Below are 12,078 nucleotides of genomic sequence, written 5' to 3' on the forward strand. Positions count from 1 at the left end.
AAATTAAAATTTTATTTATTTCTTGACACACCATGACATACAAAGGGAGACAAATCAATTGATGCTATTGTTAGTTCCGAAACTCTGCCAACTAAATACATTGGATATTTGCCAGCAGAATGATTTTTATAAAGTGGCCTGTACTCATATGTTTAGTATGAAATACATTTGGGTAGTTCTAAGCTTCACACATAAGTGTGTTCAAATTAAAGAAAACAACCAATTAGTACTCAACTTTGCTTATTTGTAAAATATGAAATGGATTAAATGCTGAACAGAAGAAAAGAATAGACTATAATTCTCTAGCAGTGCATCGAAGTAAGTTGGGTAGTGAAATACCCACAATCATATCCACAATAGATGCATTCCCTTGGCTATTATTCAACCATGTTACCTTAAATAAGATTTTATAAAAACTTCAGATATAGAGAAGCATAGAGGTGAAAATGGTTTGATCACATTAATGACCACAGTTCTTTTTTAATTGCGCTGCATGTCAAATCATTAAAGCCTTTTTCATGAAAAGATAATTCCAATTTTAAAATAAAATGTCTGCCCCGCCGTCCTTTCGCAAAACAGATTTAGAAATGTCGGCAACTGCAGCAATGACATCACATCACCAGCTCAAAATAAACTGATCAGATTAATACATGCCACAGGATTTACATCATGCAATGTCTATTGAAACACTTAATTGCACGGTAACTCATGTGTGCACAACTCCAAACGAGCGTCATGGAAACATTAATAGTACCAACTAGTGTTTAACTATACAGCAAATGCTCCTATAACATGTACTTTCTATAATGTAAATTCCAGATAACATAAAAAATTTATGTGACGTTCTTGCTTCGTACTATGGAAAAAATTTCATATAACGTAAAGTGTCAAGTTGGGCGAGTTCTCACATTCGATTTGAATGGTAGTCTACGTTGTGCACTTGCGAGAGAAAAGAACGACGTGCGTATAGCGTTATATACAACTTCCATGAATTTCTAGTTCATCATGTATAGATCGCCAGATGTGTCGACAAAATATAGTATAGGGGAGCTGCGCACTTGTTCATAAGTACCTGCAGGCGATCGATTGATGAAGGTGTTACAGCATGGGTCGACCAATCTGAATGTCTCGAGTTGGAAGCGCCTTTTCAACGAGAAATGCATTTTTCGTTGCTAAAACTTTATTGCTCTAACTGGACACACGATGGTCCAACAACAAAATGACAAGCTCTGAGATTTATATAGATTTGATAGTTACTAATCATAGAGAAGGCTGCGGGAAGGCATCAAAAAAATAAAGATGTGGAATAACTTTCATTCACTAGTTGTAAGCCTATTTCATGAGTATGGTATGGCCGATTTTAATAAACTGTACAATAAATTTGGCAAATGTGTTGCAAAACATTACTAATGCCTGATTGAAGAACTATGCCTTGCGCTCATACAAATATCACAGCTACATGGTCATAAAACCAGCCATATTCATGTAAATATAATTATCTTATCTTAGCCAGACAACAAAGGTTTCTAGGTAAAGCGTTCAATTGGTAACCACCCTCCTCCACAGTCTTATTAGTCATACAGCATGCCTAAACATCTAGACTTGAGGCAGAATAGTAACAGTGACTTAGGACAAGATTAATAATGATCAAAACTAATCTATCCTTATAGTAATGGCTGCCACATTCTAGGAATATCATGTAGAGCAGGAGGTAACTGTGAGAGACTTCTAGTTCAAACCCCAGTGGTTTCCAGCCTCTCCCCCACCATTGCAATAGAACAAGGAAACCCATAGCAACAAATCTTCCCATGTGCCATTTTTCCTTGGGTGAAAATGTAGAATGCATAATATTAGAGGTTGGTGTCAAACTTTGAGGGCTAACGTCAGAGGTTGAGGTAGATAAAAACAAGCTTATGTCAAGAACTTTTAATTTAGCAGCAGATTTGTTATGGAGACACCAACAATATATTGAATACATTGAATGTCATTTATATCCTTTCACCATTTCCAAAACAAAAGATTTACACTTGTACTCAAGTGGTTTGATTCTTGGAGAGCAACTAGAGGAACTAGGTCAGTTCCTTGACACTACCAGATTTTATACTTTTATAGTTACTACAGAAAAGATTCAACGGATAAAATAATATTAGTGTGACAATTTGTCAGGAAAAAGCCATTTGAGATCAGGAGCCAACATTATTATAACTATAGTTGTCTATAAAGGTGGTCAAGGCTGACCTTATCAACCATAATTAGGACTTTTGTATGTGAATGTCATAAATAAGCTAAAGATTTGAACTGTAGCAAACAGACACACGATGTTTGACCTTGGTTTTTTATTTCTTTCACCTTGTGAGGTCGCTGTGGGCAACCATATCTTGTAGGCCTACTAATGCTGGCATGATGGTTGGAGCACAGAAGCAACTGCTGTTGGATGCCTTTCCAAGAAGCTAACATGGTTGTTATGTGATTTGAACCACCGATCACAAGCCAGCGTACCAGCCACTACACTATGGCATGTCGTTGGGTAACCATTGTATGTAGCACATAGTTACCCATGTGTATGTGCATAAGGTTGCATATGCTGTTGATATATTCAGTCTGGCATTACCTATAATAGCACACTACTATTACCTATTATATAGGTAATAGTAGTGTGTAATCATTCTACTACAAATAATCTCTGATTTGTCAGAGGGATTGTTTTTTAATTTGGCCCAATTTTTGACCATTTTTCTTTTGACATCATAGTGGTTACGGAGGAGGCAAATCCAACATCTCAACCTAAAGCTACAAACATCTCAACCTAAAGCTACAAATTTTTCATATGTTCAAAACTCACTGAAACTGCCTATTGTTGAATGATTAACTTTAGCTATGGTAACTTTCTTGTAGGCTAGATCAGAAACTCACAAGCAACCACATAGCTATTAGCACCTGCTAACGTTGTCACCTACCTCATGTAGAGCTGGGTTGAGTGGGGGTGGGTTTGAAACGTTGATAACAAAAGATGATCTGTCATCAAATATAACTCCAAATCGATCCATCTTGGAACTGAGTGAGTAGACGATACGGCCATAGTGCCCAGCGTAGCTGGAAGGCAGGTGCCTGGAAGAGAGACGATAAATCCAAAACAAACCAAGGGAACATCATGCATTTAGCCACCTTTACCATAATAAGAGCCATGTTCATGTGAAGTTCCACGAAGCGTTAGGAAAAGGTTGCTTGGTTTGGGAATCAAACTCAGATAGTTTATTTTGCAAACAGACTGGCTACCAGCTGTGCCTCTCAACCACTTTCTGAGCTGAGGAATAATTATGCATATATTTATTACGCCTAAATGATCCAAATAATTGTACATATAGTTAACATGCCTGAAAATTTCATGACTGACATTTCGAGACGTGCAAGTGGTGCTGGTTGGTAAACAGCTGGTGCGGAGGTAGGGCTGGTGACTTAGCAATGCATGAGACAGCTGGTGCGGAGATATAGGCTGGTGATAGAGGTACAATGCGTAACTTACCCTAACTTGAACTAAACAGATATTAACTTGGTTTTTTAGTTTTATATATTTTTATAAATGAAGACCAGAATCTAAGAAAAGTCTAATTTAAAAAATACTGTAAAACCTCTATTTGAATGCCACCTCTATTTGAACGCTACTTGTAATAGAATGCCAGTAGGAGGAGGGTTGAAAAGTACAGCGTCTGCCTTTAACTGATGGTCACCGCTACTAGACCGACACTTTGATATCCATTATGTTTGAACTTAATGAACCCATAATAGACAGTGATCAGTAGAAAAGTGTCCACAAATTGGTATTCCCACGATCAAACGAGCGGAGCGAATGTTTGAGTTTTATGATAAGTGCACGTGCACACAACTCACGAAAATTATTCATAAACAACGTCGCAAACCCTTGTACCGAAATCTCATCAACAAATTTAACCATTTTTCTGTTGAGTCATCTAAGTATAATAACGATACAAAACACATAAACCTATTCAAATATATTACCAAGTCTTTGAAAAGTGTCGACAGTATCTTAGACCTTACCCATCTGAACGGATTATACACAAATAGACAGATTAATTTGGCTAAAAATCTTCATTAAAACTTGCCAAGCCTTACTTTTATCAAAATTAAGACCGACAATTGAAACGCCGAGCGACAGAGAATAGAACCATCAAGTCGTGCGCATTTCACAAAAAAAAACAACGTGCACATTTCACCAGTCTATAGCATTGTCGAATTGCCGAAGGTTTCTGTAATTAACGTAGATGTACAGAAATCGTTTCTTTTTTGTCGATTTCAAAGTAACTGACATTTTAGACATTTTTGAGTACTTTGGTATTCTAACTGATGTCCAACGCAGTGAAAGTAAAGGAAATGACGATTATATTTTTTTCTAACGATTCTTATGAAATTATTACAATATTTAATTACAAGTTTGGATGACTATTGAAGTGTTATAGTCACACTAACAACCTCGATGAGGGGCAATATGTTACTGTTATTATTTTTTCTAAATAGTTTTGTTAAATAGATTTTCTAAAAATCTATATAACTATCACAACTTCTTGATATTGTTAGCTATGACGTTTTGAAATGTAAACAAAATTGTGCATTGGTTTTCTATTATTATTGTATTACTATATTAATAATATTGGTTATTCTAATAATATCAGTGAATTTCACTTCTAATATTGCATAAATTTCTCCTATTGCAGGGGGAGAGATATAAACATAATCCTTTCCTTTCATTATTGCTGTTTGTTGTACATAATAACATCCACACTCAGTACATTACAGCTATCATTGCAGTTATCCTGTTGCACCGCAGCGCCATTTGACTGCTAATATTGCATTTCTCAACCATCAGTACCCTTTCTTTTTTCCAATATCACTTTGGTCATGGGCTGTATGATAGAGGAATTTCTAGTTATATGATTGTTTAGTTAATGCTGTAGTAGTTGCCATGGTTTTAGTGTTGATGTACCTGAGAAGATCGACAAATCATTATAACTATACACTCTGATTCGAAGTCAGAAGGTCTAAATTCGATCCATTGTCTTCAGATTAGTCCATAATGCGGTTTACAACATGAATATGAAGAGTGTTGATATGAAGAGCGCTTTGATGATGTGAGGTAATAGCAGTGACTGTTATGGTGTATCAAAGTCCATTTTTTAACTCGAAAGCTTTACAGTTTTTCTTTGAAACCTTGAAAGCGACACCATCAAAATAATTAACTGTATCTCTCTAGTGTTTTACTCAAAGTAGTTCCTTGTTTAACTCGGTCTGATACTTCGACGTGTATGGAAAACCCTTTAGCAAAAATGCTGAGGCCAGCGACTTTAATGTCCCTTTGCCTCAAGGAAGGAGAGTGACAAATATAGGCGACAATAGCATTGCTGTGTTCGTAAATGAGTTAAATTTAGTTCCTCAAAATACTGACAAACTAGCTGAAAAATACAAAGCCAGCCTTTATTTGAAAGTCACCTCTAATAGAACACCACTAGAGGAATGGTTGCAAAATACCACGCCATGGCGGTCAGATAGAGGCTTTACAGTAAGTTAAATAACATTCTCACCTGTCAGCCTGCACTTGAAAGACAAATGGGACCTTATGAGATCCTTGGTTGAGCACATAAGGAGATGATTCTAAAGAAGACAAACAATATTTGCTTAACCAACAATTCCAATATAACAATAATATTTTGAAACCTAGCCTTATATATACTATCAGGGCCCCTGATCCTGAAACATGTTAACAACTTTCTATCAACTGTGAAAATACTTAGAATGGTGTGATTCCTTTTCAACTGAATATCATTTCAAAGCTGCAAGTTTGTAGAATTCAGTAAAAACACAAAAATCAAATAGAGCAAATGGTTTTTTTTCACTCTTTCAAAAAGGTTATGTTTAGAGGTCCTTGTGGTAACGGAAGAAGCATAATGGTTGCAGTACAAAGAGTCTGATAGAATATGAATACTTGTTACGAATAAAAAAATTGTTTTACTGTGAAGCTCTTGTTGCTGAAGAGAATTGTTCTTTGTCTAATTCAAATTCGTCATTGCCAAAACTGTCAATCAGAGTGTCATTAGACACTATTGTTCTTTCAGCAGCCATTTTTGATTTCTCAATCAGTTCGAAGTGCCCTCAGTATTTCGGCAATATTTCTAGAACTAGTAGTCCAATCGACTTGAACCTCTGAAATAGGCTGAAACTCATAATGCACGAAAAGCCGAAAGTTTCCTAATCCTACCTAAACCAGAAGTGCGAAAAAATGAAGTGAAACTAAAGAGCAAAGTTTGTTCGGGCGTGAGAAAACAACTCCTCGAATTATCAACAAGCATACTTCTACAATTCAATGAGTGATGAAGATTTGATTAATCAGCACAATGACCTAATAACACAGGGTCACCTCGGATACAAAATGGGCCTTTCAACAAAATAAAGCGCAAATCTTGCAAAATCTATAGCGCAAATCAAAATGATTTCATGCAAATCTAAGAGGAAAGAAAAGAAATTTAACAAAGCCATTTTGTGAATGCTCTAGATTTTTCAAATTTACCTTCAGCAAGAATTATACTTACACATAAAACTACATACAATATCACAACCTAACTTAACAACTAGTCAGTTTTTCTTTTCAAGGACAGAGTCTTGTCGATGCACCAGTCAATATAGAAGGGAAACCTTACAAAAAATAAACATGTATACTAGTTAGCAGTGACCACTCGATAGCAACACCCACTGTGCTGCCGGACAGCATTCTAATAAAACTGCCTACTTCAAATTTGAACAAAAATGATTGATTTTCACTATGATATATATATATATCATAGTGAAAATATATATATTATATAAAATCATATATATATATATATATATATATATATATATATATATATATCCCAGCATGGCAGGGTATTAAAAATCTGTTTATAAACAGTGAGAGTTAAAGTAGTTGCCTGCCACTTGCCATTAGTCCGGCACATTGCCAATGGCTAATTTGAGTAAGCTTACTAATAAGAGCCGTGAGAGCAAGCATATAATTATGTTGCTTTGCAACAGAGAGCGGTAGCGCACTGTCACCCACATAGCGACATATATCACCCAACAAATCCATAAATCTCGCGTAACTCAATTGGTAAGGTATTTGCCTGAGATCAAATCTTCTGTGATACGGATTTTTCATTCCAGTATTTTAATATCTTTTTTATATAATTTTAGAACATAGCTCTATAAAAATTAATTGGGGGTGTTTTTAAGTTCCTTTAGAGTATTTCTAGCATCCTAATATTTGGTATGACACCATATAAGCCTAGACTGACTGGATAGGATATAATGGATACCCATTAAACAGATTTTATTATTAGAGTGCACCTTTGGTCATAAACTAGAAAATTTGCTTTTCAAATATTATGTGTAATATGTATGGTCTGATATTATAGGGAAAGGGAGTTTATGCCATAAATGAAAAAGATTATTATGAAATTACCAGGCGGTTTTATTAGAATGCTGCCGGACAGCATTCTAATAAAACTGCCTACTTCAAATTTGAACAAAAATGATTGATTTTCACTATGATATATATATATATCATAGTGAAAATATATATATTATATAAAATCATATATATATATATATATATATATATCCCAGCATGGCAGGGTATTAAAAATCTGTTTATAAACAGTGAGAGTTAAAGTAGTTGCCTGCCACTTGCCATTAGTCCGGCACATTGCCAATGGCTAATTTGAGTAAGCTTACTAATAAGAGCCGTGAGAGCAAGCATATAATTATGTTGCTTTGCAACAGAGAGCGGTAGCGCACTGTCACCCACATAGCGACATATATCACCCAACAAATCCATAAATCTCGCGTAACTCAATTGGTAAGGTATTTGCCTGAGATCAAATCTTCTGTGATACGGATTTTTCATTCCAGTATTTTAATATCTTTTTTATATAATTTTAGAACATAGCTCTATAAAAATTAATTGGGGGTGTTTTTAAGTTCCTTTAGAGTATTTCTAGCATCCTAATATTTGGTATGACACCATATAAGCCTAGACTGACTGGATAGGATATAATGGATACCCATTAAACAGATTTTATTATTAGAGTGCACCTTTGGTCATAAACTAGAAAATTTGCTTTTCAAATATTATGTGTAATATGTATGGTCTGATATTATAGGGAAAGGGAGTTTATGCCATAAATGAAAAAGATTATTATGAAATTACCAGGCGGGCTCATTATTATGATCACCACTGTAGGTCGCAATTAATGTTAGCGCTAAAAACTAGTTGTCTGTGATCTCGAAGAATCTCGTTGATAGAAAATTCAAGCATTCAGTAAATGATAAACACTGAACACTGAACTATTGAATAACAATGAAACTATATCATGGCTTCTAGTTCCAGCGAAGATGCTGTTTCCCATGCTGTTAGCATTTCCTACACAGCCTGATTTGCTTTTATCAGCATTGGCAGGTGAAATAATGTTAACATCAAATTAAATGCAACTCTCAAAATAGCTCAAGAAAATAACTCTTTCACTATGCTGCGTTAAATTCATTATTCTCACCAAATTAATTCAAACAGATTTTCAAAAAGTTGATTTACCGCTAGTATTTATGCAATATCTCGAGAATCAAGGTAGATATTGTTTAACTGTAAAATGCATCTTAATCAGAATAAAACTCGCTACAAGATAGTGCCAATTTTTTGTAGTGAATCCCACTCTCACAAAATTTTTGACGTTTCCTTTGCATTGACCGATTACGGTGAAGTTCTCATTGCCGAGATGGTAGCGATCTGGTTTTCCCACTTTGAAAAACAAACTAGAAATGGAAATGCTTAGCAAAAAGATGTTCGACTGGCTGCATGTGATTGGCAACAAGGTTGTTTCGTTGGAGACAAAATTTGATTGGTCTGGCTAATGTGTAGGCTTCATAATAAAAAGAAAAGTGAAACCCTGTTGATTAGCCCATTCATCGGCTTACGGTCTGTAGTTATATTACCACCATTGCCGATACATCGGCTCACGGTGGTGAAAGAGTTAACCTTTTCGACGCCGTAGATGCATTTTTGCAACTTTTCCAGCAATTGCGTAGTAACTTCATTTGATTATTCGTTGACAACATAACCCACAGTCTTTATGACTTTTATGATATCGACAACATTGTCCGAAGATATCTCTATATAATTAGCCTAAAACAATGAAGCAATTTTAAACTTTTGTTCGAGAACTACTGACATAAAAACGAAAATTGTTTGTGCTAGATAACTATAACATTGATGAACAGTGGCTATTGCTGTATGACAATTGAAAGTGATGCATATAAGCCAAGAGTTCATCAGTGATACATCAAATATTCATAGATTGGGAACTGACGAGAAACAAACAAGTCAGCTGGGAGTCTCCTCCTCCAGCAACAGCTTATTAACCATCTATGATTACACGGATCAATATTATGATCTGAATCAATCAAAGCTGACACTGAATTTGACAGAGTAAATGGCAGCCTCCCAGTGTCAACAGATACACTTCCTGTTGTTAATAGTCAACTTACAGCATAATAATGGAATTCATTGCATATAATTACTAAGACAGTGTTGATCAATTGCTACTCGCTTAGGCTGGACATACAGCGTGGTGCTGGCAGACATGACTTCCTTACAGTATAAATATGTTGGATACTTTAAGGAACTCCCTTGGCTGCTATAATCATATTCATATACGTGAACCTTTTTAATTTAGTTTACTCTTTTGTATCCAGCTTTTGTTAAAGAAGAACTTCTACAAAATTCTAAATTTTATCAGAAAGCTACGGTATTTCCCATAATTTGAGATTACTTTTTCGTGTTTGAGTCGACCTGACTGCCAGGATGTTTCAAAATTAAAATCAACTAAACATGATCACTGTTAAAATGCTCAGATCAAGCGAAAGCATGATTCTGACATCTATAGTTGTAAAGAGACCAACAGAGTAGAGACATGTAACGCTGCAACTTGAACATAATAGCCGATACCAACAATAGCAATAATAGCAACTAGTGACATCATGTCCCATGTATTTATCTTCAGAGCGTTTAATAGCAAGTTTTATCGATTTTAATTTTGAAACATCCTGGCAGTCAGATCACCTCTAACATCAAAAACAATCGCAGATGATAGAAAAATACCGCTAGTTTTTAATAAAATCTAATTAAATATTGAGCAAGTTCATCTTCATGTACCCAACTATAGACCAGTAGATCTAATATTATACTTTACCATCAGGGACTCCTCCTTATCGATATACTAGCTGTGCTACCAGGCATGTTATGTGTATTTAACACATAACAATATTTGACCATTCTAACTTTCAAACTACATATCATGAGAAAAGTTTAGCTGAAATAAATTAAAAGAGAAAATAAAAGCAACCGTAAAGGTGTTCAAACTTTGCCAAACAACTATAAGTTTCAAACTTCACATCATGAGGAAAAGGTTTTGTGCCGGACCACTAAATAAATAAAACAACTGCAAAGGTTTTTCAAACAACTGTAAGTTTAAAATTTCATAACTTGAAAGTAACAAAATTTTCTTTATTTATTTTATTATTTTTGAAACTTTATATTCTTTTAAATTATTTCAACTACACAAAAAACTTTTTTCATGATATGTAATGTTGAAAGTTAGAATGGCAAATGTTGTTATATGTTAAATACAAATCAATTTTCTGTGCAAAGGTTTTTCTATTACCAGTATCGTCGTATTCAAAGTTTTGATGGACAGCTTCTGGTGAAACAGTAACCTTTTTTATACACACACTTTTGTGCACGAATTGTTATTATTAATTCAACATATTCAGGATTTTTATTTTGTTTTCTCAGTTCGTATTAATTGTATCATTGCCGAATCATCTTTTATTGTAATCGTAGCAAAACAGGCTTAATTTAGCTATTACTTGCTAAATATTTTACATCTACATGTAAAGCCATTGTAGTTGTTTAATTTTTTTAATTTATTTGACCTGCACAAAACAGTTTCCTCATGATATGAAGTTTGAAAGTTACAGTTGTTTGACAAAGTTTGATAACCTTCATAATTGTTTTTATCTTTTCTCCTAATTTATTTCAACCATACAAAACACTTCAAAAGCAACTACACAATCCATAGGCCTACTGGTGCAAATGTGAAAATGAGATATCGTACTGTCTTTGTCTGACTGAAAGGAAAGAGTATGTCGAAGGTCTTCCCATAAATGTCCGCGTGAGAAGAATTTGCCTTGACCCCATATATAGTAAATTGACCTTACAAAAGAACTTTCTTAACATGGGCATCTTAATGTGTGGGCGTATTGCTAAAATAATTAGCGTGTGATTACGATATATTGAACATGATAACGCCTTAGATCAAAATTTCCTAACAGGGGCAGCGTAACGTGTGGGCGTAATGCTAAAATACTAGCTATAGCTGGACAATCAAAACGACGAATACACATACGACAAATTTTGAGAAATATATATATATATCTCAGAAAGAGGATGTTGGGAGGGCATTACATACGACCTTGAGTTTCACATGAATAAACTAAAGGATTTGAATCACTGATTTGAATCATGACTTTTTCCAGGAAAAAATCACTACTATTTTAGCTTATTTTTCCATAATTTTACAAAAATCAGTGTTTCTCGGAACACAATCGCACTTTGATGTGTGCAACAAATCTGTAAACACTCCTCTGGCATGAAGTAGCAAGTATGGTAGGGATAACTGACTGCATGCGTAGCACAATGCTGCCGAAGGTCCTTTGAAGTTAGGACTTATGGGTTATTTAGTAAACCTCAAGCAGAATAAATTTTGAGGTAAAAACTGTACCTGACACAGGTTTTCCTTGACACTCTGTATTTAATAAATGATATGATACTATGACATCAAATATATCTGCATTTAACCAGGTCGTCTTTTACTATGGAAGTAATAATTCCATGTAAATTAGAAGTGTTTTGTTTCTTCAAGCAGTTAATTTGAACATTCAGTAAAACTCTCGCTCAAATCAAACACTATAAAGTCAGAG

The 12,078-nt window shown here is 34.7% G+C and overlaps 1 protein-coding gene across 1 annotated transcript in view; it reads right to left on the reverse strand.

Moving 5' to 3' along the window:
- The window catches only part of LOC137401737 (arrestin domain-containing protein 3-like), a 30,389-nt gene that overhangs the window by 7,236 nt on the left and 11,075 nt on the right, over window positions 1–12,078 (reverse strand). Inside the window, exons 4-5 of the mRNA XM_068088205.1 lie at window positions 5,595–5,664; window positions 2,958–3,108 (exon numbers count right to left, since the gene is read on the reverse strand). Coding sequence (XP_067944306.1) covers window positions 2,958–3,108; window positions 5,595–5,664 — 221 coding nt within the window. The remainder of the gene's footprint in view (window positions 1–2,957; window positions 3,109–5,594; window positions 5,665–12,078) is intronic.

Source organism: Watersipora subatra, chromosome 8, assembly GCF_963576615.1.
Source record: "Watersipora subatra chromosome 8, tzWatSuba1.1, whole genome shotgun sequence".
NCBI lineage: Eukaryota > Metazoa > Bryozoa > Gymnolaemata > Cheilostomatida > Watersiporidae > Watersipora > Watersipora subatra.